This window comes from Bos indicus x Bos taurus, chromosome 4, assembly GCF_003369695.1.
Source record: "Bos indicus x Bos taurus breed Angus x Brahman F1 hybrid chromosome 4, Bos_hybrid_MaternalHap_v2.0, whole genome shotgun sequence".
In the NCBI taxonomy this organism is placed as follows: domain Eukaryota; kingdom Metazoa; phylum Chordata; class Mammalia; order Artiodactyla; family Bovidae; genus Bos; species Bos indicus x Bos taurus.
Window position 1 is genome coordinate 9098699 of NC_040079.1, and position 25718 is coordinate 9124416.

Consider the following 25718-nt stretch of genomic DNA (forward strand, 5'->3'; position numbering starts at 1 on the left):
AAATGGATACCCAAGGTCATTGTTCTGAATTGGAGAATGGAATTTTCACTGTGGAAATCATCAGGATGGAATGTGTGTGTGTGTGTGTGTGTGTGTGTGTGTGTGTGTGTGTGTGTGTGTGTTAGTGGCTCAGTCGTGTCTGACTCTGTGACCCCATGGACTATAGCCCTCCAGGCTCCTCTGTCCATGGGATTCTCCAGGCAAGAATACTGGAGTGGATAGTCATTCCCTTCTCCAGGGGATTTTCCTGACCCAGGGAACAAACCCAGGTCTCCCGCATTGCAGGCAGATTTTTTTTTTTTTTTTTTTTTTTACCATTTAAACAACCAGGGGTATTGAAGGGAAATTTTTACTTTCAGAAAATAGATAAATACCATAGAATTATTCCTTTTATTTGTGGGTATTGAAATATAATTATTATACAGTTGTAAGTGACTTTTACAGAAGAAAGGGAAAAAACTGCCTAGAGCAACATGAATTAACTCTTATTTCACTATGTTACTAATGGACTTCCCTTACTCTTCAAACAAATTTGATAGGAAACATTTTATAATAATTGCATTAACTTTTATGCAAATTTTAAATGGTACCCTTAAAAAATCTTTCCCTCAGTTTTAATTAATCTTGAATATTTAATTCACTTTTGCATAACTTAAGCAAAGGCTTATCTTTTTTTCTTGCCTAGGGCTCCTTGAACTTTAATTAGTATGCATCGTATCTTAAAATTTTGGTGTTGCTTTTAAGGAGCAATAATTTTGATCCATTTAAACTCACCATCATCAGATACAGGTTCCATATAATAATAATTACATTGCAAAAGGAAAGAATAAAAGTGAGAAAAATGAGGGAAGTTTTTCAAAATTCAAATTCTTATTTGTAGGTGTTCTCTAAAATGTAACAGATGAGCTATAGTATTTCTAAGTATTTCTATAGTGTTTCTGTGATGTGTGTATGTGTTAATTGCTCAGTCTCCAACTCTTTTGTGACCATCATGGACTGTAGCCTACCAAGCTCCTCTGTCCATGGAATTTTTCAGGCAAGAATACTGGAGTGGGTTGCTATTTCCTCCTCTGTTTCTGTGATACATATCTATAATTCAGATGTTCAGAACAAAAGAAAAAAGCAAGGACTGTAAATAATACAGAGAATGGAATTGTATCCTTTACAGATGCCCCAAGACTGTCCTGCTTGTGCTCATGGGCGGACAAGCACACAGGTCCTCTGAGGGGACTGAGCCCTCCCACTCAGCCTTCATGATAGGTTCCTACCAGGCACTGCCTTAGGAACAGCCAAACCACAGATTCATAACAACTATAACGAAAGCCTTGTGCAAAAAGATAAATTGACCCACCAAGTTTCCTTTCTAGAATTTTAAGAAATATGAACATAATTGGCCAGCTAGCAATGGTAGCTGAAACAAAGCTCATAATAGAGTTGTAGGGCCAAATATGGGGCCCTGTGAACACTGAGGTTACATTAGTTTGAGTGGTTTCAGTTGTAAATAACAGAGAACAGCACTGGATCTGCCTTCACAAAAGAGGAAGTCAGTGGGTCCACCTAAATGAAAAGTACGGAGTTAGGTGTGGGCATGATCAAGAGGCTCCAGGAAGTTAGCAAGATCTGGCTTGTTGGTCCCTCCAAGGGCTCTCTCTCCACTTTGTCTTTCACCTAAGGCTGCCCCAGCCATCATCTCAGAAGTCTTCCTGGATGGCTGGCCTGGATTATATGCATTTCTGTAAAATAATCTCAGCAGCCATGGGTTGAAATATTGACTGTACATGGAGACAGATGAGCTTGCTTGAACCCAAACAGAAACCAGATTCTGTTGAAAAGGGATGGGGTGGGGTTTGCCCGCAAGAAATCGGTTGCTGACAAAGCAAGCAGTGTATATCCATCGCAGAATTTATGAGATTATAAGAACTGTAAGCAGAGCAATAGAGTTGGTTTGAGGATTAAAAGGGAAAAATTGAATGCTCAAATATGTGACTTCAGAGCATTTTGGTTGATTGTGTTGTGTCTTTTAAACTGCCTTGAATCAAGAACTCCCTCTGGACCCAGTCTCAGCGAGATCCATACCTGTTAGGCAAGGTGACCATGCATCTCAGCTTGTTCAGCAGAGGACCAGTTCATCCCTGTTATACTCCTTTCATTCTCGAAAATGGCCCTGTTTTCTGGTAAATTATATGGTCATCCTATTGTAATGGTATCTACTTTGGAATTTCCACACATTTTTTTCCCCTATTTTCATGCACAGCTTTACAATATGTTGGGTTTACATGGGTTTGTTTGAAGCTGCCTTTGTAGAAGGCATTTCTATCAGGAGGAAATGCCAAGATAAGTGGGAGGCCAGGCAGCACATTCTACTAAGGAAGACTAAGGTGAGAGAGTAAGGATGAAGGTTCTGCAAGAAATGTCAGCACAGCCAATTGGATGCTCCCACCCAAAACGAAGGGCTTCTCTGGTAGCTCAGCAGTAAAAGAATCTGCCCACAATGCAGGAGATGTGGGTCTGCAAGTTCAGTCCCTGGGTTGGGAAGATCCCCTGGAGAAGGAAATGGCAACCGACTACAGTATTCTTGCCTGGGAAATTCCACGGACAGAGAAGCCTGGCAGGCTACAGTCCATGTGGTTGCAAAGAGTCAGACACGACTTAGCAACTAAACCACCGCCTGAAACAGACTTTGAGGGGTGGGACATGCAATGCGCAGGGTCTTAGAGGATATCTGGGGGCCTGAGAGGCCTGAAACATTATGTTCTGGTGAGAGGTAACTGACCTTGGTTTTTCTCTACCCATCTTGGTTTTGCCTTTCATCAGTTCTGAGCTAGAGAATGACATTTCTTAAATTCACAAGAGTTTTACTTTATTTATTTGCTTGTTTATTTTTGCTAGTTTATTGATAACCAAGATGCTGAATTGTAGAGTTTCTTACTATGAATAGGCCGAATTAACACACAGTTGTTAAGAGAGAATCTAGGAATGAGTCAGTCAATAAGTCGGGAGAAACTACCATAAATTTAATTATTGTGTTATAGTATTAATATATTGTTTGTAACCTTTCTGTACATAGATACAAAGAGTGATTTATTAAAAAAAAACTTTCTGTTTTCCTTTTGAATAGTAATGTAAGTCAAGGAACTCTAAAGAGAACAGGTGATACAGATGAGAAACAGAAGAAATTAAAGTTTTGAGAGAATGACCATTGTTTCTTGTGTTGCTCCAAGCACTGTGCCATGCTGTCTTATGTGGTATCATTTCTATATCATCTGCTTTATTTTTCCTGGAAAGAAAATGGGCTTCTATCTTTTATAAGCTACAACACCTCAAAGGCCCTCATCCCCATCCTTCCTTCTTACCGCCTGACCTGTGTTTTCTACACACTTGGGAGCCAAGGTGCAGAGGCTAGGTCTTTGCTACACTCAAGGTGTGGCCCATGGAGCAGAAGCATTGGCATTATCTTAGAACTTGTTAGAGATGTAGAAACTCTGAAAATAATTCCTCTTCTCACAAGATCCCAAGGGATTCACAGGCATGTACAAGATTGAAAAGTCCTGGACTAAAACATTCTCTCTCAAAAAAAATTTTTTTTTGGTCATACTCGTCTCTGTACCCCAGGTTCACCTGCTCATCTCTACCTTGTATCTCCATCCAACTCCTCTATCATCCTCTCCTGATATTGAAAGTGCTCCTTCTTGACACAGATATTCACCCTGTAAATAACTTTTGGACTTCAATTTTTATACTGATCTGTATCATCTGTGCTACAGTGTTCCAACCTACCCTTCCAGGGGTTCTTTATAAAGTCCTCTTTTAGGGAAATATTGCTGTATTAAACAAACTCCTTTTCACCTTGAACATTTTTCTCCAGTACTTCTGTACATTTGTGACTACAAAATCTAGTTTCTCCATGCAGAAAGCATTCTAGCGTAAACTCGACAACAGAAACAAGTCATTTTCCTACTCTACTCAACTCATGATTAAAGAGAAGAGTTTATAACATTCCATAATTCTAAAACATTATTTTAAAAGATTTTCAGTAAACTGTTTTCTGATGTACCCACTTTTAGGATTTTCTAACCACTGACTCAAAGAGGATGGGTGGGGAAAAAAGAAGCAGAAGAGTTTTAAGAATGAATGAGTTGAAGCGGGATTTCCTTCAAATGGGTAAAATCTGATGACTCAGTTCCTCTGGGATATATATACAGTTAAAAACAAGCCATGAGTATACTCCAAAAAGTTAATGATTTTCTGGCCTATGGACTACGGTACACATTCTGAGAATGTTTTTTTCAGACATTCTGAGAACTTGGGGCACCTTCCTATTTCAGCCATGATACATGCCTTACTTCAGGTTGTCCATTTTCCCAAGACAGTCTTGTTCCTTATCATCTGATGCTGGTTTTTATTGACCTTGAAGAACCAGTTTTAATTTTATATCTTCCCAATGTATCACTTACTCCAAAAATTATTCTTTTCCTTCTTCGTACTTCTATAGACTTTATGTGTGTGTGTGTGCTACTATTGCATTCATTCATTCATTACACACACAAAAACATGTATTTAAAGCATATCGCATGTCAGGCACTTTGTTAGGCACTGCAGTCAGAGTGGGGAGCAAGCTCAGATCTGTGTCCCATTCTTATGAAGCTCAAAGTCTGTAAGAGAAGACATACATTAAACACAGTCTTGAATGTGTGATTATAAAGAAATTTAAAAGAACCTGGCCCAGGCGTGGAAGAACTGGGATGGCTTCTCTGAGGGAGTTATCTTTGAATTTGCTCTGGGGATGGAACACAAAATAGGAAAGGACCACTGAGAGCTCACTCCAGGCATGGACCGTAGGCAATATAGCAGGGAGTATGGAGAATGAGGTAGGATGGAGCTGGAGAGAGAAGCAAGAGCCAGGCAGGAAGAACCTTACACACCCCTTGAAAGGATCTAGGACTTCTTCCTAAGGACAATAAGAACTTACTGATGAATATCAAGTAGGAAAAGCATAAGAACTAGAAGATATAACCACCTCTGTCATTTTGCTATAAAATTGTTGAAGACAAATATATGTACATAAAATTCTTTAAGTATCTTATTCTGCCTTGAATGCCCTAAAATGCCTATTTACCAAAGATTGAAGTTTGGTGAATACATTCATTTTTGAACAGTTAGAGGAAAAATACAAAACATATAGCCTGAGTAAATTATACAAATGCTTCGTTATATTTTTTTCCAGAAGCATAATTTTTAATCACAAAGACTTTTTAAGATATCAACTGGGCTATCAACTGCTACTTGTCTCTCTCATTATACCTTTTCTTTGTCCATCTCAGTAATAAACTCCCAAGTCTTAGCAAGAACATTACTACTTAGGATAGGACAGTACTTCTCAGTCTATCTTCCAACTCATTGTTCAGTTCAGTTCAGTCGCTTAGTCGTGTCAGACTCTTTGCGACCCCATGAATCATAGCACACCAGGCCTCCCTGTCCATCACCAACTCCCGGAGTTCACTCAAACTCATGTGCATCGAGTTGGTGATGCCATCCAGCCATCTCATCCTCTGTTGTCCCCTTCTCCTCTTGCCCCCAATTCCTCCCAGCATCAGAGTCTTTTCCAATGAATTAACTCTTCCCATGAGCTGTGAATAAATCTGGCCAATGAGATGAAAGTGTTGCATAAAACATCTAAGAATACTCGTTAAAAGGGGAAGTGGGCCCTCCTACTTTCTTCAGGAGAAAGCAGATGAAATGCCTAGAGCTTCAGTAGTCATTTTGTGACTGGAAGAATGGAAATCATGAGCAAAGGAAATGAAAGCAGAATGGTAGTCTGGATCTCTGGTTGGCTTCAGGACTTATCATACAAGCTTGAATTATCTACTTCAGAAAATTCACATGTGAAATTAAAAATCTCAGATTGTTCTTAAAAACTGTAATTGATGCAATTCAGCAAATCCACTTCTGAGTATTTTTAAAATTTTATTTATTTTTTATTGAAGGATAATTGCTTTACAGAATTTTACTGTTTTCTATCAAACCTCAACGTGAATTAGCCATAAGTATACATATATCCCCTTCCTTTTGAACCTCCCCCCCATCTCCCTCCCCATCCTACCCCTCTAGGTTGGTACAGAGCCCCTGTTTGAGTTTCCTGAGCCATACAGCAAATTCCCGTTGGCTATCTGTTTTACATATGGCAATGTAAGTTTCCAGGTTACGCTTTCCATACATCTCACTCTCACTTCTGAGTATTTATCTGAAGAAAATATTAACTCAAAAACATATATTGACCCCTATGTCCATTGCATTATTTATAGTGGCCAAGACATGGAAACAACCTAAGTCCATCAAGGAATGAATGAATAAATAAAATGTGTGGTGTTTATACACACAATGGAATATTATTTATCCATTAAAAAATGATCAAAATCTTACCATTTTCAACAACATGGATTGACCTTGAGGACATTATGCTAAGTGAAATAAGTCAGACAGAGAAAGACAAATATCATATGATCTCACTTATATGTGGAATCTTAAAACAAACACAAAGGCCAAGAGCTCATGGATACACAGAATGAGTTGGTGGTTGCCAGAAGGGGTTGGTGGGGAAAGGGCTGAATGAGTAAAGGGGTGAAAATGTACAAACTTCCAGTCGTTAAATAAAGAAGTCGGCATGTACAGCATGGCAACTATGCTTAATTACACTGTATTGCATAACTGAAAGTTGATAAGAGAGTAGATCTTAAAAGTTTCATCAGAAGGAAAAAAAAACAAAAACTTCTGGAACTATGTATGGTGAGGAATGTTAACTAGACTTATTGTGGTGGTCATTTCACAATATAGTTAAATATAGGATCATTGTATAGCATACTTATGACTAATACAGTGTGTATGTCTGTTATTCCTCAATAGAAAATGAAAGAAAGAAAGAAGAAACCGTAATTGTGTCTTTGTTCCTATTACTTGAAAGTAATTTCTAATTGAGACCCAGGCTTTTACTTCAGGGATGTTGATCTGTACACATTCGTATGACTGATGCAAATGTTGGTGGGAGAAATTACTCTTTGAATTTTAACTTGTGCTCAACTGAAACATTGTCTACTTAATTTAGGTCTCATTTTTTTCCCATTGAATACTTTCTTTATTTTTAATGAATAGGGAATTAATATTCTAGAAGAAAAGCAACACATCTGGCTTCTAAGTCTGTAAAGATATTCTCTGGAGATAGTATTGCAAGCAGATTTAGGGATTAAGAAAACCTCTAACTAATTAAAAGGGACTGAGAATTTCAGAATGATGCCAGTCACAGACCTTTTGGGAATCCCCATTGTCTCTGAAATAGAATAATTCTAAAGGGCAACTTACTGAGTCTTATCAGAAGTTGCATGAATTTTTTACCTCACCTTTGGACAAGACCAACACAGAAGCTGGAGTGCTTTATATATAGCTGCTCAGTGTCCAACAGGATCTATCTAGAGATTCCAGACCAACACTATTCAATAGGGATATCCCATAATCCACATACTAGAGGTAATTTTACATTTTATGACAACCACATTTTAGAAAGAGAAAAGAAAAAGGTGAAATTAGTTTTAATAATATTATATTTCTTTCTTTATCTCTACTAAGTATTCATGACCTAGTATATATTTTACACTTATGGCACATCTCAATTAGAGTAGTTTTTATATCCGACAGGCACATTTGACCAGGGACCGATATACTCAACATACTTTGGCTACCTGATGCGAAGAGCCAACTCACTGGAAAAGACCCTGATGCTGGGAAAGATTGAGGGCCAGAGGAGAAGGGGGTGACAGAGGATGACATGTTTGGATGGCATCACTGACTCAATAGACGTGAGTTTGAGAAAACTTTGGGAGACAGTGGAGGACAAGGAAGCCCGGAGTGCTGCAGTTCATGGGGTTGCAGAGTCAGACACAACTTAGAGACTGAATGACAACAATAACAGCTCTTGATCTCGCCTGTCTTTCTCTTTATTCCACAGTGTCATTACCTGCATGTCTAACTCAGCTCTGTCTTTCCCATTTTAACTTTCTTCTACCTCTCTCTCATCTTCACATTTGGGGCTTCACTGGTGGCTCAGATGGTTAAAAAAAAAAAAAAATCCACCTTCAATGCAGGAAACCTGGGTTAGAGAACTGCATTGGGAAGTCCCTGGGAGGAGGGCATGCAACCCACTCCCAGTATTCTTGCCTGGAGAATCCCCATGGACAGAGGAGCCTGGGGGGCTACAGTCCATGTGGTCACAAAGACTCGGACACGACTGAGTGACTAAGCACAGCACAGCACTGCTCAACTGCTTCACAATTTTTCTAGATCCAAGTAAAACAGTATTCTAACTAATATGCAGCAGTTTATCCACAGGGGATATGTTCCAAGGTCCCCAGTGGATGCCTGAAACTTTGGACAGGCATCCACTGGGGGCCTTGTGGAAACCTGTATATACTATGCTTTTTCCAATACATACATACCTATGATGAAGTTTAATTTATAAATTAGGCACAGTATGAAATCAACAACAACAATTAATAAATAGAACAAGTATAACAATATAATGTAATAAATACCATGTGAGTGTGGTCTCTCTGTCTCAAAACGTTTTATTGTACAAATTTAACACCTTGCTCAACTTAACTCAATACCTGTGACACAGGGTGACACAGGGCAGCTAAAACTTCTGCACGTTTGAGGTGAGACAGCAAAACTAGCACCAATTTGTTTTTCCTTCAGTTTCACAGAGGACTCATTCTTACCATAGGTCTTGGCAACTTCAGCAGGTAGTTTTGTTTTGTTTTCATTCCTTATTAAGTGCAGAATGCTCACCTTTTCACTTAAAGGGAGCACTTCATAGCTTCTCTTTGGCGTATCTGAATTGATGGCATCACTCCTCTTGGGCTTTGGGACCTTTATTAAGTAAAATAAGGGCTTCTTGAATGCAAGCGCTGCAGTACCTGGCATGACAGCTGATCCAATCACACAGATGGCTACTAGGTGGCTAACAGGGAGGTGCACAGGACAGATACAGGATTCACCGTCCAGAAAAGGATGGAGCAAGATGGCAGGAGACCCCATCATGCTACCAGAACTGTGCCAGTTTAAAACTTAAGAATTGTTTCTGAAAATTTTCATTTAATAGCCTCAGACTACAGTTTACCATAGAAGGTGAAACTTTCATGGAAGAGAAGGGGCCACTGTGCTCACTACTAAGCAGTTAATTAACTTAATATTCATGTCTGAATAACTGAATAACTTAAATATTCAGTTAAGACGTTATTTAGGAACCAGTGGGGATAACATGTAATCTTCTGTGAAAGCTTTCTCTCATTCTGAAATCAGTTTTTCTTTCTTGCAATACCTTTCTGACCTCCAGGAAGCTGGAGGTGAGCTCTCCTCAGTCCAGCTACTAAACACTTTGGATGGACCCGTTCCTGTCTTCTTCTATGGCTATGACCACAGCTTAGCCTCTCAGCACCTCTGCTCAGACAAACATCAGTAATGTAGAACTGACCTCCTTACAAATCCTTCAATGATGCCTTACCACCCAGAGGATAACTTATGGTCTTTTTAGTATGCTTGTTTCCAGCTGATTCTCCCTAGATGTCTAGGCTCAGATCCCTACCCTGACTTTCTAGCTTCACACCAGTAGCTGTTAATCTCTGGAAGACTCTGCGACAAGCGCCTGAGTTTCCTGCCAGTCCCCATGTCACTCACATCTGCATCCTTTGCCATTCATTTTCTGTCTACCTGGGAGGTCCTTCCTATATGCCTGTGAACTGCTCCTCCATCCTAAGCCAGATGCCAGGCTGAATCAGAGGTGCCTATGCAAACTTCTTAAGTGAATAATGCAAAGAAATAGAGGAAAACAATAGAATGGGAAAGACAAGAGATCTCCTTAAAAAAATTGCAGATACCAAGGGAATCAAGATTGCCAGGAGAAATATCAATAACCTCAGATATGCAGATGACACCACCCTTATGGCAGAAAGTGAAGAAGAACTAAAGAGCCTCTTGATGAAAGTGGAAGAGGAGAGTGAAAAAGGTGGCTTAAAGCTTAACATTCAGAAAACGAAGATCATGGTATCTGGTCCAATCACTTCATGGGAAATAGATGGGGAAACAGTGGAAACAGTGTCAGACTTTATTTTTTTGGGCTCCAAAGTCACTGCAGATAGTGATTGCAGCCATGAAATGAAAAGATGCTTACTCCTTGGAAGGAAAGTTATGACCAACCTAGACAGCATATTCGAAAGCAGAGACATTACTTTGCCAACAAAGGTCCGTCTAGTCAAGGCTATGGTTTTTCCAGTGGCTATGTATGGATGTGAGAGTTGGACTATAAAGAAAGCTGAGCGCTGAAGAATTGATGCTTTTGAACTGTGGTGTTGGAGAAGATTCTTGAGAACCCCATGGACTGCAAGGAGATCCAACCAGTCCATCCTAAAGGAGACCAGTCCTGGGTGTTCATTGGAAGGATTGATGTTGAGCTGAAACTCCAATACTTTGGCCACCTCATGCGAAGAGCTGACTCATTTGAAAAGACCCTGCTGCTGGGAAAGATTGAGGGCAGGAGGAGAAGGGGACGACAGAGGATGAGATGGTTGGATGGCATCACCGACTCAATGGACATGGGTTTGGGTGGACTCTGGGAATTGGTGATAGACAGGGAGGCCTGGCATGCTGCAGTTCATGGGGCTGCAAAGAGTCGGACACTATCATTATCTATCCTTGGCATATGGAAGGAAATCAGTGAATGACTGTGGAATGAATGGATAGGTGAATGAATGAATGACGTATCTTTCTACCTCTTCCTTGATTCCTAATATAAACTTTCTGCTCTATTCAGTCACTTTACTGTTTCAGACATGACATGGTCATCTGTTCCTCCACAATTCTGTTAATGCTTTTGCTTTGGCCTGGCCTGTTCTTTCTTATCTGTGGCTACAGTTTCTTTAAAGGTCAACATATATCTGTGAAGCCTCCATCAGCCTCTTAGCCCACAGCAATTCTCTCTTCATTAATTTTCTATGAAAACCATTATCTGTAATGATTATGAAGCACAAGCTTCTTAATATAGCTCTTAAACTTCTTATGAATGTTTCCTATCTCCATGGCTGAATTAAAACCTCTCCAGTGAGAAGAGACCCCATCCTGCATCTCTGGATTTCCTCATTGTGAACCTCAGCACCAGTTCTATTACCTTCTTGGGAGATTAACAAATGTCTTTTGAGTTGATACAGTTGTCCCTCTGTATCCATGGATTCCACATTTGCAAGTTCAACCAACCTCAGATCAAAAATATTTAGAGAAAAATTCCAGAAATTTCCAAAAAGCAAAATTACATAGCATTTATACTGTATGTACAATTGCTTACATTGAATTTACATTGTATTAGGTATTATAAGTAATCTAAAGATGATTTAAAGTTTATCAGAGGATGTGCATAGGTTATATACAAATACTACATCATTTCATATAAAAGACTTGAGCATCCACATATTTTGGTATCATAGGGTGGGGTCCTGGAACAAATCCCCAGCAGACACAGAGGGATGACTTTACAATAATCAACCATGTGAAAAGAGTTTGTGTAGGGTGCTTCCAACTAACTTCAGATATATCGTTCTTTAAGATTTTAAATATATTTTTTAAATTTACTAATTTTCAAAAGCTTGAAGTTTCAAGAAAAAATAATTTACTTTGAATTCATGTCCATTTGCTCAAAGGGGTCTTCACTGAAGTGTGTCCATGAACATAATTGTCATGTTGATGAAGCCTTTCTGGAACTATGCCAAAAGATCAAAGACCATGAAACTACTGGAATAGAAGTTTAACAGGCACCACTTGTGTAAGGCAAACTAAGTTAATCTAATGTGGTACTGTACTTAGAGGGTCTCTCCTTATCACAACTGTAGATTCAATTCACTTGAGTTCAGTTCAGTCACTCAATCATGTCCGACTCTTTGCAACTCCATGGATAGCAGAATGCCAGGCCTCCCTGTCCATCACCAACTCCCAGAGTTTACTCAAACTCATGTCCATTGAGTTGGTGATGCCATCCAACCATCTTATCCTCTGTTGTCCCCTTTTCCTCCCACCTTCAAAATTTCCCAGCATCAGGGTATTATCAAATGAGTCAGCTCTTCGCATCAGGTAGCAAAAGTACTGGAGTTTCAGCTTTAGCATCATTCCTTCCAAAGAAATCCCAGGGCTGATCCCCTTCAGAGTGGGCTGGTTGGATCTCCTTGTAGTCCAAGGGACTCTCAAGAGTCTTCTCCAACACCACAGTTCAAAAACATCAATTCTTCGGCATTCAGGTTTCTTCACAGTCCAATTCTTACATCCATACATGACCACAGGAAAAACCATAGCCTTGACTAGATGGACCTTTGTTGGCAAAGTAATGTCTCTGCTTTTGAATATGCTATCTAGGTTGGTCATAACTTTTCTTCTAAGGAGCAAGCGTCTTTTAATTTCATGGCTGCTGTTACCATCTGCAGTGATTTTGGAGCCCCAAAAAATAAAGTCTGACCCTGTTTCACTGTTGCCCCATCTATTTCCCATGAAGTGATGGGACCAGATGCCATGATCTTCGTTTTCTGAATGTTGAGCTTTAAGCCAACTTTTTCACTCTCCACTTTCACTTTCATCAAGAGGCTCTTTAGTTCTTCACTTTCTGCCATAAGGGTGGTGTTATCTGCATATCTGAGGTTGCTGATATTTCTCCCAGCAATCTTGATTCCACCTTGTGCTTCCTCCAGCCCAGCGTTTCTCATGATGTATTCTGCATAGAAGTTAAATAAGCAGGGTGACAATATACAGCCTTGACGTACTCCTTTTCCTATTTGGAACCAGTCTGTTGTTCCATGTCCAGTTCTAACTGTTGCTTCCTGACCTGCATATAGGTTTCTCAAGAGGCAGATCAGGTGGTCTGGTATTCCCATGTCTTGAAGAATTTTCCACAGTTTATTGTGATCCATACAGTCAAAGGTTTTGGCATAGTCAATAAAGCAGAAATCAATGTTTTTCTGGAACTCTCTTGCTTTTTCAATGATCCAGCAAATGTTGGCAATTTGGTCTCTGGTTCCTCTGCCTTGTCTAAAACCAGCTGAAACATCTGGAATTTCACGCTATGCAAATAAATCTATTTACTGATTAAAGATACCACAACTGAAAAGAGAGACCACTTTTCAGATACCATAATTTGTTACAATTTTTTCCTGATTCACTTTTTAACAACATTCCAAACTAATGCACACGTATTTCCCACCTCTTCCATCTGCACTCGCTCCTGCTCATGTAACATTCCTTTTGATGTAAACAAAATGAAATTCAAACTCTAATCAGTTCCTCAGTGAATTCATAGACACAAGACAACAAAGAAGTATTTATCTCAAATTTGGCAGTAGGTACCTTACAGAATTTAGACAATGTTGTCTAAAATCTTAAGCTTGTTACCCTCTTTAAACTAGTTTTTAGGTAGTACAAATATAATTACAGGAAGAGGAAGTAGTTTTGTTCAATTAACAAGTGAAATAATAATAATGAAATGTCCCAAGTCTTAATAAAACTGTTTTCCTCACACAGAAATATCTATGACTCCTCTTCCCTTCTTCTCAGGTCATGGATAATTTAAATAGCAAAGGATAATTCTCAAAGAAAATGTCATTTTTAAACTGCCATAATAAATATTAATAACCTTCTTTCATTTTTATCCTGATTTCTATTTTAATGAAAGTAGATAATGTCCAATATCAATAAACCAAAGAACAATGTGAATTAATAGTTTTCCCCTCTTTCCTTCCCTTCATCTTCCTTCCTTTCTCCTTTCCCTCCCCCACTTTCTCCTTCCATTATTTGAAATACAGAACACAAAAGAAAAACACAAATTCTACTTTCTTATTTTTCAAATTAGAGAAGTAAAGAATAAAGAAAGTAAACATTAGATAGATACTTACTGTAATCATTTTAAATAACTTAAAACCCTTCATCGTATAAATTCAATAACAACTTGCCAGAGCAATTTGGTACAATCCAATCAGCCAGGGTTTTGTTTTTTTTTTAATGAACCATTTCCATCACCTTCAATTTCCAGTCTTGATTTCTTAAAGTGCAGTGAAAACTAAAGTTACCAATGAACCTGTAAGTTTTGATATTTGCCATGGGGTCACAAAGAGTCTGACAGGACTGAGTTACTAACACTTTGTGCATATCTAAACTGATGGTTGGAGAAGGAAATGGCAATCCACTCCAGTATTCTTGCCTGGAAAATCTCATGGACGAAGAAGCCGGGTAGGCTATAGCCCACGGAGTTCCAAAGAGTCGAACCCGACTTCACTTTCACTTTCAAACTGATGGCTTTATTTATTTTGTCTTTCTAAAACCCTTTAATTTGGCTCTAATGGAAATGATTTTTTTTTTGTCCCTACCTACTTGAAAGTGTAGTTAATATTTAATTAGAGCATGCTATTACAATAACGAGTATGACTTGCATAAATGAATCTGGGAATGAACACTTGACTCCCACACGACACTTGGGGGAGTATGAGGAGTGAAAAATGGTAAGCTACTAGCTCCAGTTCTTCATCCACCAGGCTATGGGATCACTACGTACATTTTAAAAAGCAAACAGTGAGTGTCTATTCATCCATAAAGTCAGTTTAAGGGTAGGGTAGTTAAATGAGTTCTTAGAGTTCATTCAAACTTTTGCAATATAACTAAGAAATTGACAAAAGCAATTATCTTAAGAAAATGTTTGTTAAGAAAGATGTTTTAAGTATATTCTTTAATCACTTGCTTTTGTTTTTATCCTTCAGGTAATCTAATATCAAAAGCAAGAAATAAAATTTAATGACTCATTTAAATCTCTCTGTAGTTGATTTAGCTACATATTAAAATTATTTATCTTTTTCCTTCCTGCTTATCTTCAAACACATAACTGCTTTCTGATGTTGCTTTTATGCACTAGGCCTTCCTTGGGATTCAAATGTCAAAGCATAGCTATATGCCACACCAAAAGCAAATTCAGTTTCTTTTGTCCTCATACATGGAATACATCAAAGAGGAATAAGGCTGCTGTTGAATCTTAAAATGGTTAATTCAAGCTTTTCTTTCCCTTTTTCTCCTAGGAGGGTTATCTCCTCTGACATTTCACTACTGTATTTTCTTATTAAAAACAAGTTTTGTCACTCTAGTACTTTATTTGTACTTAAAAATAAAGCCACTCTGAGATCACTTCAGAAGGCAACTGATTTGAACACGGGTTCACCTGGTGTGTAGTATTTTAGGTCACTGAATTTATATATATTTTTTGCTACAATAGATGACTATGGTTTGAATGTTTAAGTATAAACAGGTAACTCCTCTCTAGATCCTTCTATAAGAAACCAAATGGCTCTGGCAATGCAATTAAAGACCAAAGGGTTACCTGGGGTTAGTTTGGGAGTCCAAGAATGTTTATACAAAGCGACATGCTTCTAACACCAAAAATGAATCAGATCTAGCATGAGAACATATGGCTTTCCATGAAACTACCAATAAATAATTTTGACTTCCCTTGTGGCTCAGAAGGCAAAGAATCAACCTGTAGTGCAGGAGACCCAGGTTCGATCCCTGGGTCAGGAAGATCCCCTGGAGGAGGGCATCATAACCCACTCCAATATTCTTGCCTGGAGAGCCCCATGGACAGAGGAACTTGGTGGGCTTATGGTCCATAGTGTTGCAAAGTCAGACATGACTAACGCGATTTAGCATGCATGCAGTAATACATAATTTAGCCCAAAGGAGGAAAGAACGCAGCCATTTGCAATAGAAAATGGATGGGGTTCCAGATGGGGAGTAAACAGAGATAAGGTGAGAAGACAAAGCAGGTAACAGTAAGGAATCACAGTATGAATGTCATGTAAGAAAATTACGACTGGATTAGGTAACTAGTCTTTTTAATATTTTTTATTTTGAGCTGGGGATCTGGTTTTAGGACCCTGAATACCTTCTATCCTACGGGTATTTTTGAAGGGTGTTTCCTAAAAAGAACTCTAGTTTCACACCAGGAAAATTGCTTGCTGGCTCCAGTTCTCAGGGAATGAATTCCAGCTGACCTGTTCTTTGCTGCTTTGAAGTCTGATGGGATCAGAGCCACAGTGAAGTCAGACTTGAACAGGCGTGAAGTTCTGAATAATGCGAAGTTCATCTGAGAGACTTTCTGCCTCTTTTAAGCACGTTTGCATAATTACTATGAAGGGAAAGTAAGATATTCCTGGAAACCTACACTTTGCTAATAAGAATCTAACGATAGAAGACAAAACGCTTCGCAGTGTAAAAGAAGCAGGAGCACAGCTCTACACCAGTCTGATTGACATGAACATTTGTAGAGACGAATGGAAGGCATGGTCAGGCTGGAAATCTATGAAAAGATGTCAGGCCCACTGGGTGGCGATTTGTAGGCAGCAATATCCAGAGGCAACAGAAAATCTGGCATAAATAGTGTCACTACAGAAACACCCATGTTTATGAGACACATTTTCCTTTTTCCTATAGTGGAAATAATTTTTAGATATTTCAAGTCAAAGTTTTGATTTTATTATCTTTCTGGTTCAGTTGATCAATGCTGTTTTTCACAAAGAGGCCGGGCTAGGAAAAGTTACCTCTGGACACTGGAATAGGAGAAAAAGCAAAAACAAAAACTAGCAGATTCAATTCTGTGGATTCAATTTTGTAAATTGGGGTTGAAAGAGCTCTGTCTTTGAGAGCAAAAGAGAAGAACGTAATCTTAGGACAGCATAAGGTCTGATCAATGACCTCCCTCCACTAGCATTAAAGTTCCAGGAGGAAAAGTTCCCTGAGTAAGCCTCAATAAGTGCGTATTGACTGAATGGATCTCAGCAGAGACTTACAAATCCTCTGGCAGTGGTGGCCGGTGCCTCCCTTTCCACATTTGGGAACCTGATTTCTAAGAGGCCCATGTCAGCTTGAGTTGTACAGAGTAGATATGGAGCTGAGGCAGAGGGGGCCCTAAGATAGTCATCCCCACTCCCCACACCCACAGCCAGGCATACCCCATCATTAATTTCAGCTTGTACGCAGTTTGCGAAAGATCTCAAAATCCCTGAGTGGCCCAGTGGGGTATGTGAAAATGCCTGGATGGCTGGTAGACAACATAAAGGACTCAGGAGAAGATCTTTGCCCAGAGAGGACACAGATCTTGAGAGACCAACCATCTTGGTTTACTCAGAACCGTGGGGGGGTTTCTCTAGGTCAAAGACCCTCAATCCTAAAAGCAAGATGGTCCCTGGCAAACTGGGATGAGTTACCTTCTTATCCCAATCCCCAAACCTGAGCCCAGCACAAGCCAGGGCTGATCCCACAGCCAGAAGGAAGAACTGCAGGGCGGTGGGGCTGGCTCCTAAAGACCAAGCTGCCAGGCACCCTCAGGGGAGGCCAGAAGGAGCCTGAGCAGACCATGTGAGTGAAACCCACTCCTCTGCTGATGTGACATAAGTTGCCTGGGCCTGACCCAAAGCTAAATGGGAAGAGTCAAGGAGGACACATAAAATGGGATAGTAGCCCCAAATGGGAGCTTGGCTTTGACTAAGTTTGAATCACATATTGACTTTATATATATATAGATATAGATATAGATGGATATATAGATAGTTATTAGGGCACCTGAATGTATGTGTCCCAATTCTTTTTGCTGCTATACACTGGAAATGGGAGCTTATGAACAAATGAAGATCAATTTTAAAAAATAAAAAAAGATGCTACATGCATTCTTCATCTCAGGACTGTAAATCTTAAACTTGTTGTATGAAGTCATGACTGCCTTCTGAATTCTTGGTATTAATCTACTTATGCACTGTTCACCTTTCTGGCAGAATTAGCTTCGTCTTGAAGCCTCTCATGCTGTATCTATCCAACTCTCATTTAAGTGCTCTTATAAAAAATCATATACTTATTCTTTCCTTTCAAGGAAAAGCAAATCAAACAAACTTGGTAGATATTCTGGAAAAGAACGCATTGGATTAAAAAATAAAAACTGGGTCTGTGATTATGCACTGCCATCCAAAAATAAAATGAAGACTTAATTACTAACTCAGAAATAGGATCCAGTCTATTCAGTTTCTCAAGGGGTAATTTTGTGGGCTGCACTTAACCCGCGATGTTTACTCTTCCTTTTCCGCTCTCTGTGCTATCCAGACATTTCCTGGTTTTCTTTCTTAATATATTTACATGGGAGGTTACAGAAAAGGTAAAGAAGACTCTAGTTAACTGCTTTTTCTACCAGATGCTGATTAACAATATGAATTTGCTTTGTCCTCTAAACAGCCATTTAGTCCCCAAGTTCCAATCTCTAAAGGACATCATTGGCATGCAGCTTAATACATCTGAAAATAAATGTATCATCTTCTCTTTCAAAGTCATTTTCATAATTAGGAATTTGTCCCTCTATGTTCTGGTAAAATGATGGTATTGGTTGATTTTAGACATGGAGGATAAAGAAAGCACAGATGCTTTCAGCTTTGATAAAAGTAATATTTGACTCACAGTGATTTAAATAAACAACGGTTGCTTTCCTTCCCACAAAAAGGAGGGAAAGTGGTTACTGACTCTGGTTCACTGGAGCTTGGAGCCATATGATCAAGAAATGGTATCTATATTTGAACAAGGATAATGGAGGGGGAGGGTGGAACCTCTGTATTAGAAAAACAAACACTTTCTCAGAACACTTTATCTGACTTCTGCTTACCTGTCATTAGCTACGACCATGACACATCACTGCTGTGGATGACCAGGAAAATCTCTCTCTGGCAGCTAACCTATGAGGGTGATCTTAGGTTTGATACAGAAGTTACAGCTAGCAAAACAGTCTTTTCTGCGACTCACAAAACAAAAATTTTGCCTAACCAGTCATGAATACCACCTACTTCAGCTCAAACTATTTTCACTCCAGCTTCTTCACACCATGTGTCCTGAATTAGAATCCTAGATAAACAAACCAAATACAAGCTCTTACAGGGATTCACAAATTCCATCTTATGGTGCAGCAACTCTTGTAGTTTAAAAATTATGGCCGATATCTGCCAGGACCCTCCTAGGACTTACTCAGGCCCTCAAACCTCTGTCCTCACTCCCTTCCTCCTCCACGTCATCTGAGATACCCCTTGGTTCTCTTTTGTTCTCCCTTGCAGGAGGAAGTGCATAAACGTAACTTTAACAGGGATGTTTCTGGAGGCTTTTTTTGCTCAGAGTTTCAAACCCAGAAAGAGGATAGAGGGAAGTGGGTGGAGGACAAGAGTTGAGTCTGGTGCCTGGAGATGTTTGCCACAGAGAAGGAAAAATGCCAGGGCACTAGGAATAGATGATAGATGGTACTTGTGCAAGGAGAAGCAAGATTATCTGCTAGATACACTGATGGTTTGATGAAGTCTTCTTCCTTAAGAGCGGGGTCTCACTCAAAGGGTAAAGCTACAGGCTTCTGATGTTGGAAGAGGCTTCTTGTCTACTGCTTACCCTCTCCCTTTCCAGTTCTACAGCTGTTTATGAAATACAGCTGAAGAAACCAGAGGTCTTCAATAGATAAACGTGATGATCTTATCAGACGCAGCATCTCATTGCTTAATCGGCAGTTGCGTGCTTGTGAGATATGTGTATCCAACTATCGTCTTGAAACATCCACTTAGATGTCAACAGACCTTTCAACTCATACCCAGCACTGAATTCCTGATTTTTCCTTCTGCCCCATGACTAGTCTTCTCTACCACTAGCCTTCTCATCAGAGGACATGGTAACTCCTTCCTTCCAGTTGCTGTTACCAAATCATTTGGCGTTATGTCTTCTCTTTTTCTCATGGTTGGAATCTAGTCCATTAAAAAGCCCTCTACCGTCTCAGTGTACTCAGAACTGACCACATCACCCTATCTCTTGTGCTAGCACCATGGTCTCAGGCCACAGCATCTCTCACGTGGATTACTATCACTGCCCCCCAGCTTCTACCCTTCCTCTTCCCACAGACAAGGGTTAGCCTTCAAAACTATAAGCTAAATTGTGCCACTGCTCTACTCAGAAACCTGCAGTGCCTCCCTACTTCTCTCAGAATAGAAGTCAGATCCTTACAATGACCTGAAAGTCTCCAGGACCTGACCTCTATGATTGCCTTGGCCTCTTCTGGGGATCTGCTCCGCATCCTTCCAAACCTGCCATCCAAGCCCCTTGCTGATCCTAGATGATAACAGGCAGCCTTGTTTCATTGACTAGCCTCTTTTCCTGGAATGGCTTTTCTCCAAATTGGTGAATTCTTTTACCTTTTTCAAGCTTCCCAAGTGATGCAGTGGTAAACAATCTACCTGGTAAACAGGTAGAAAGTGAAGTCTCTCAGTCGTGTCCAACTCTTTGCAACCCCATGGACTGTAGCCTACCAGGCTCCTTTGTCCATGGGATTTTCCAGGCAAGAGTACTAGAGTGGGTTGCCACTTCCTTCTTCAGGGCATCTTCCTGACCCAGGGATTGAACCCGGGTCTCCTGCAAACAGGTAAACACAAGAGACCTGGGTTTGATCCTTGGGTCAGGAAGATCCCCTGGAGTAGAAAATGGCAACCCACTCCAATATTCTCACCTGGAAAATTCCATGGACAGAGAGCCTGGCAGGCTATAGTCTTTGGGGTTGCAAAGAGTCGGAAAACGACAGAATGACTGAGTATACATGCATACTTCTTTCAGGTCTTGAATTCACAAATGAAGCTAACATTAATCAACCTGTTTAAACTATAATCCAACACCAATCTCCTTAAAATGCCAGTCCTCCTTGATTAGCCCAACTTTTTTTTTTTAAATATAAATAGCATGTATTCCTACTAACTTACTATACTATTTATTTATCACAGGTTTGTGTCCCTCCCCTTCTCCCAGAATGCAAGCTTCACAAGTGCAAGGATCTTTGTTTAGGTCAATGATTTGCCCTAAGTGCCTAGAACAGTGCCTGGCACCATAGATGCACTCAGAAAACACTACTAAAGGCATAATTCTGTAGCTTGGTATGCTTGTTGTCGCTTTGATTCAATGTCATGTTCAGAAAATAAACATATAAACAAAACAAGGTGCATGTAAATCCACTCCCTGCCCCCCCAAAAAAGAAAAAAAATTAAAACCATTGAATATTTCAGTATCACATACAGCAAAACTCCTTTAGAATCACCTTCCCAAATTATTTTCCTAAGTTCTACTCATAAAATCAATGCAGCTGCTCCTATAATCTCTAAACATTTTATAAAAATCACACTTGTGATTTCTATATTTTATCCTATGTTTTCAGTTTTCCCTTTTTAAATTTTTTTTTCAAAAATAGCTCTCAAATCAATCAAGCTGAAATCTGAAAGGATAAAAGTAAGAAAGAGCCCGTGTAGGGCTGCTTAAGGAGAATTTAGGTAGGCTGAAAATAAAATGGTAGAATGGCAGTTGAAAAGTTTCAGTTAGTAAGGGCGTACGACCAAACCAGAGACGAGCCAGAGATGTATCATTAAGGAGTCATGGATGGGTCAGAGCTGTGTGAAGACAGGGTAATGGCCCTGGTACTCTCATATGCAAAGAAAGATTAAGGGTGAGCTCAACAATGAGCACCTCAATGGTTTGAATAAGGTGAATATAGTTCTGAATTCTACATGCAAAAACACAACACTTCACAGATTAAGACAGAACTGTGCACATTTTAGGTGAAAAAGGAATCTGCTATTTCATACACTGTTAATTACTGTACAGAAATCACTGCCCTGGTAACCATTTCACTATATATGTTGTACACCTGAAGCTATAATATAATGATATAGGGCAATTATATCTTAAAAAAAAAAAGAAGTCAATGCCCTCAAAAAATAAGACAAGCAGAGAAGGTATTCAATAGTGGATTTAGGAAACTCGCGATGCATCAGAGGTGATTACTTCTGCATAAGCACTCTTCTGGGTTAGCACCCTGCGGGATAAGAAAGATGTGTTCCTTGTTCTGTCAGCTACAGGGCACTCAGCAACACAGACAGTGGCATGATGCCAGTTTGGCAAAAGAACACTTTGTATATTCCTGTACCTGCCCCAAACTGAAATTTGATCCCTAATCTACATTGTCTCTTGTGTTCTTCTCCTTACCAGGAGAGCCTGGTTCATTACCCAAATCTCACTCATTCTTTTGGAGACATTTTAACTTCTAATATTGCCATGGGTGTACAACAGTGAAATCTCAACACTTCACCCATACTTCCTCGGTAGCAAACAATTTAAACACAATTCCCAGGAAACATGCTGTTTGGAGTGAAATAACAGTATCACCATAAAACCTAGCCAGTTTACAAAAGCTAGATGAACTAACCTGGGTATTATTGACAGAAATTATTGTATCATTAAAGTTACTGACATAGAAAATGAACAAGGTACTAAAGTGACTCATAGACTGTCTATTACTAAGAGGGAAAATCTTCCTGTATGGAAAATCATTATTAAAATTTATGAATACACAGAGAATATCAGAATATATGGTCTTAGAACATGCATTTTTCAGTTTTTGTGATTATTACCACCACTGCTTTAGGCAGAAATAACAACTATTACATTATTGATGGTTCAAAATTTAGGAGTATATTTTTATTAAAATTGTTTGTTTCTCTGTTTAAGTATAAACTGTTTAGGCTATAAGTACCTATATTTGCATAAATGCAATAAAAATAAGCACTATGCTATGCCTTATTATAAACATATTAAAGCTTTAAAAAGTTACATTCTACAGACATCATAAACTCTAATTTATCATTCACATGAATACTACTTTATTAAGATTATATAAAGCAAGCTTAATTCATAATAGATGATTTTATATATTTTTAAGATTCATTATATGTCTCTACATGACTTCCCCAAGGATCTCCTATTAAATGAAGTAAGGTTGGAAGAGACTTAAGGTCTATATTTTACTGGGGACAGACTGAGACTTATGGAAGTTTAGTTTTCAAAATATAAAATTAATGAAAAAAATTTTCAGAATAAGATAATCCTCTCATAAAAGATTTGAAAATAGGATAGGCCATCACCTAAATCCACCAGATTAAATTCAACCCATAGTTAGATGTAGTTTGTTTGTGGGAAATACATATCAAAATGAAATATTTTCATGTTGGAATAAAAGGAACTTCTTAGAAGTATGTTATGGTAGTATATGTAATGCTGCCATAATATTCCATATAAGTTGTATCTTTCCACCATGTAAGAGGTCAGCTAAGTTTTTATAAAAAGTCATCCCCCCCCAGATTTGCAAAAACTTATAAGGATGAGATCTTTTAATATTTCACTATGTCTTAGACTCAACTACATTAAATATCCTACTTCAGTAAATCCCCATATTGCCTGCCAATAATTTTCAACATTTATTTTCCTCTAAGAGGGGGCTTTATATGGGATTATACACTGAGGATAAGTCATGATCAAGACAAAGAGAAGGGGTCATTTCTGCTGTGGGCATAGTTTATATGCATGCTGCTGCTGCTGCTAAGTCACTTCAGTCATGTCTGACTCTGTGTGACCCCACAGACGGCAGCCCACCAGGCACCCCTGTCCCTGTGATCCTCCAGGCAAGAATACTGGAGTGGGTTGCCATTTCCTTCTCCAATGCATGAAAGTAAAAAGTGAAAGTGAAGTCGCTTAGTCGTGTCCGACTTCTAGCAACCCCATGGACTGCAGCCTACCAGGCTCCTCTGTCCACGGGATTTTCCAGGCAAGAGTACTGGAGTGGGGTGCCATTGCCTTCTCCAGTTTATATGCATAGTTTATTTAAAAACAAACTGAATTCTGTTTCCAGCTGTCACTTGCAAAACCATGCAAAATGATCACATTCACCAAGGAGGGTTGAATGGATTAATATGACATCATAGACTGTCATATATAACCATGCCCTGATATAAACATCACTTCTAATATCACAAACATATACCACAGGCATGGCCAATGGCTCCTGCCACCTTGCCCCATATAGGGCTGTACGTTTCAGAGTTTAACTTGTCCTACAACAAAAACATGAATTTTGCAAGTTTGGCAATTCGAGGTAGGAAGACAGACCATTACCTGTCTATGATGGCACACATGTCAATGCTGACATTTGCAAAACTTCCAGGCCTCCTTTGCGCCACTTCGGATAAATTTACAAGTTGATCATCCACTTGAATGAGCTGCATGCATCCTTGGAATGAAGGCTGAAGGACAGAGTGACTTGAGTTATTCATCTGGTTCAGATAACCTGTGAGAGAGAAAAAAATGGGAATGTTCAATTCTGTGTGCGGCATGCTTCACTAAAATTCCTCTGGGTGGTTTTCCCTGACCACAGCCATCGCATCCAACTGCTGTGTTTTGTTGATCCTACTCATGTTGTATTCAATGTGGAAGAATGAATTCTTTTGAGAAAATGGTATTATTTCAGGGGAGGGTGTGAGGGTTGAACCTAGGTGAATGTTTGTCTCTGGGGTCTAGCATCCTTCATATTTTCTCTTTTGACATCTTTTTCACCATGTCAGATCTCTCTATCCCTCCGTTCATTGCTATACTTCCTCATCTGACTCTGTCTTCAGAGATCAGGATGTACAATTTTAGACCTTTCCAAACTATCCAACCATCTTTCTTTTACAGCTTCAATATTTACTTCCATTTTCTTAATTTCTTAGAGGCCTGTTATACAGATGTAAAGAAGTTAAAACTTACTGTTATCAGCTAAGGTTGGCTTCTTGTTGGGGGCCAGCGTGAGGCACTCCACCCGTGGCAAAGGTCAAGAGGAAGGAGGCTCGACATACGCAAAGGCGGGATCGAGCCTCAGGATCCTGCCGTTGTGTATGTCGAGCCTCCGGAGTCCCCCTGGAAATCCTCGAGCATCTACCCCCATAACCAGAGCCTGCCTACTTTACTACTTTGTGCTCTCACCTACACCTCTGACTTTACGGGGGGCTGTCCCCCACCACCTCTTTTGGAGAAGAAGTTAACTTAGAGCTCCAGTTAATAATAATTCCTCGGCGTGATAGGAGTGTTTCAACCTACAAACTCCTCTGAAGGTTCTCTAGCCTGCCTGACAGGCTTGTCCGGCCACATGTGATTGCTCACAGCCTCCCAACCGTGAGAGGCACAAGATGCTTTAAACCTTCTAAAAACAGGTTCTTTAGAGAAGTTAGAAAACTATTGGTATAAGTATAGTGGGCTGATTAGAAATTGTATTGGTGAAGAGTTTTTCATTTGTTGAGCCAATGTTTACTGCTAAGTCTCCACATCCCCTGCCCTTATACATGTTAATGAATATATAGAAGAAATAAGTATTAACTTTGATATTAAAGTTAACCTTAGGCTAAGTAAATTCTTTCCTTAATTAAAACCCACTACACCCTCACCCTATAGGAATGTAACTTTATCTGGTACCTTTGGAAGGTGGCATCTGTTTCAAAAATAATCACCCCTGGAGAAATAAGTGTTCTGGTTGACTGACTGCTGTCACAAGGAGAGGGTCATAAATTGTCAGCAGGCCCCCTGGCCAGAAGATGATGTAATACCCCTAAGACCTCTGTATACATTTGTATGAAGCACCTGACTTTGATAAAAGTCAGGACTGCTGACCCTGTGTGACTTTTGTATAACACCTCAGTGTATTAAAAACAGACCCTGGAAAATAGAGAATTGGGATCAGTTCCTCAAAAGACTGGTCT

At 39.5% G+C, this 25718-nt stretch overlaps 1 protein-coding gene across 3 annotated transcripts in view; it reads right to left on the minus strand.

Annotated features, from left to right (window-relative positions):
• The window catches only part of CNTNAP2 (contactin associated protein like 2), a 2326438-nt gene that overhangs the window by 972559 nt on the left and 1328161 nt on the right, over nucleotides 1-25718 (minus strand). For all 3 annotated transcript variants that reach the window (XM_027538737.1, XM_027538738.1, XM_027538736.1), the window contains exon 11: nucleotides 24103-24274. In XM_027538737.1, coding sequence (XP_027394538.1) covers nucleotides 24103-24274 — 172 coding nt within the window. The remainder of the gene's footprint in view (nucleotides 1-24102; nucleotides 24275-25718) is intronic.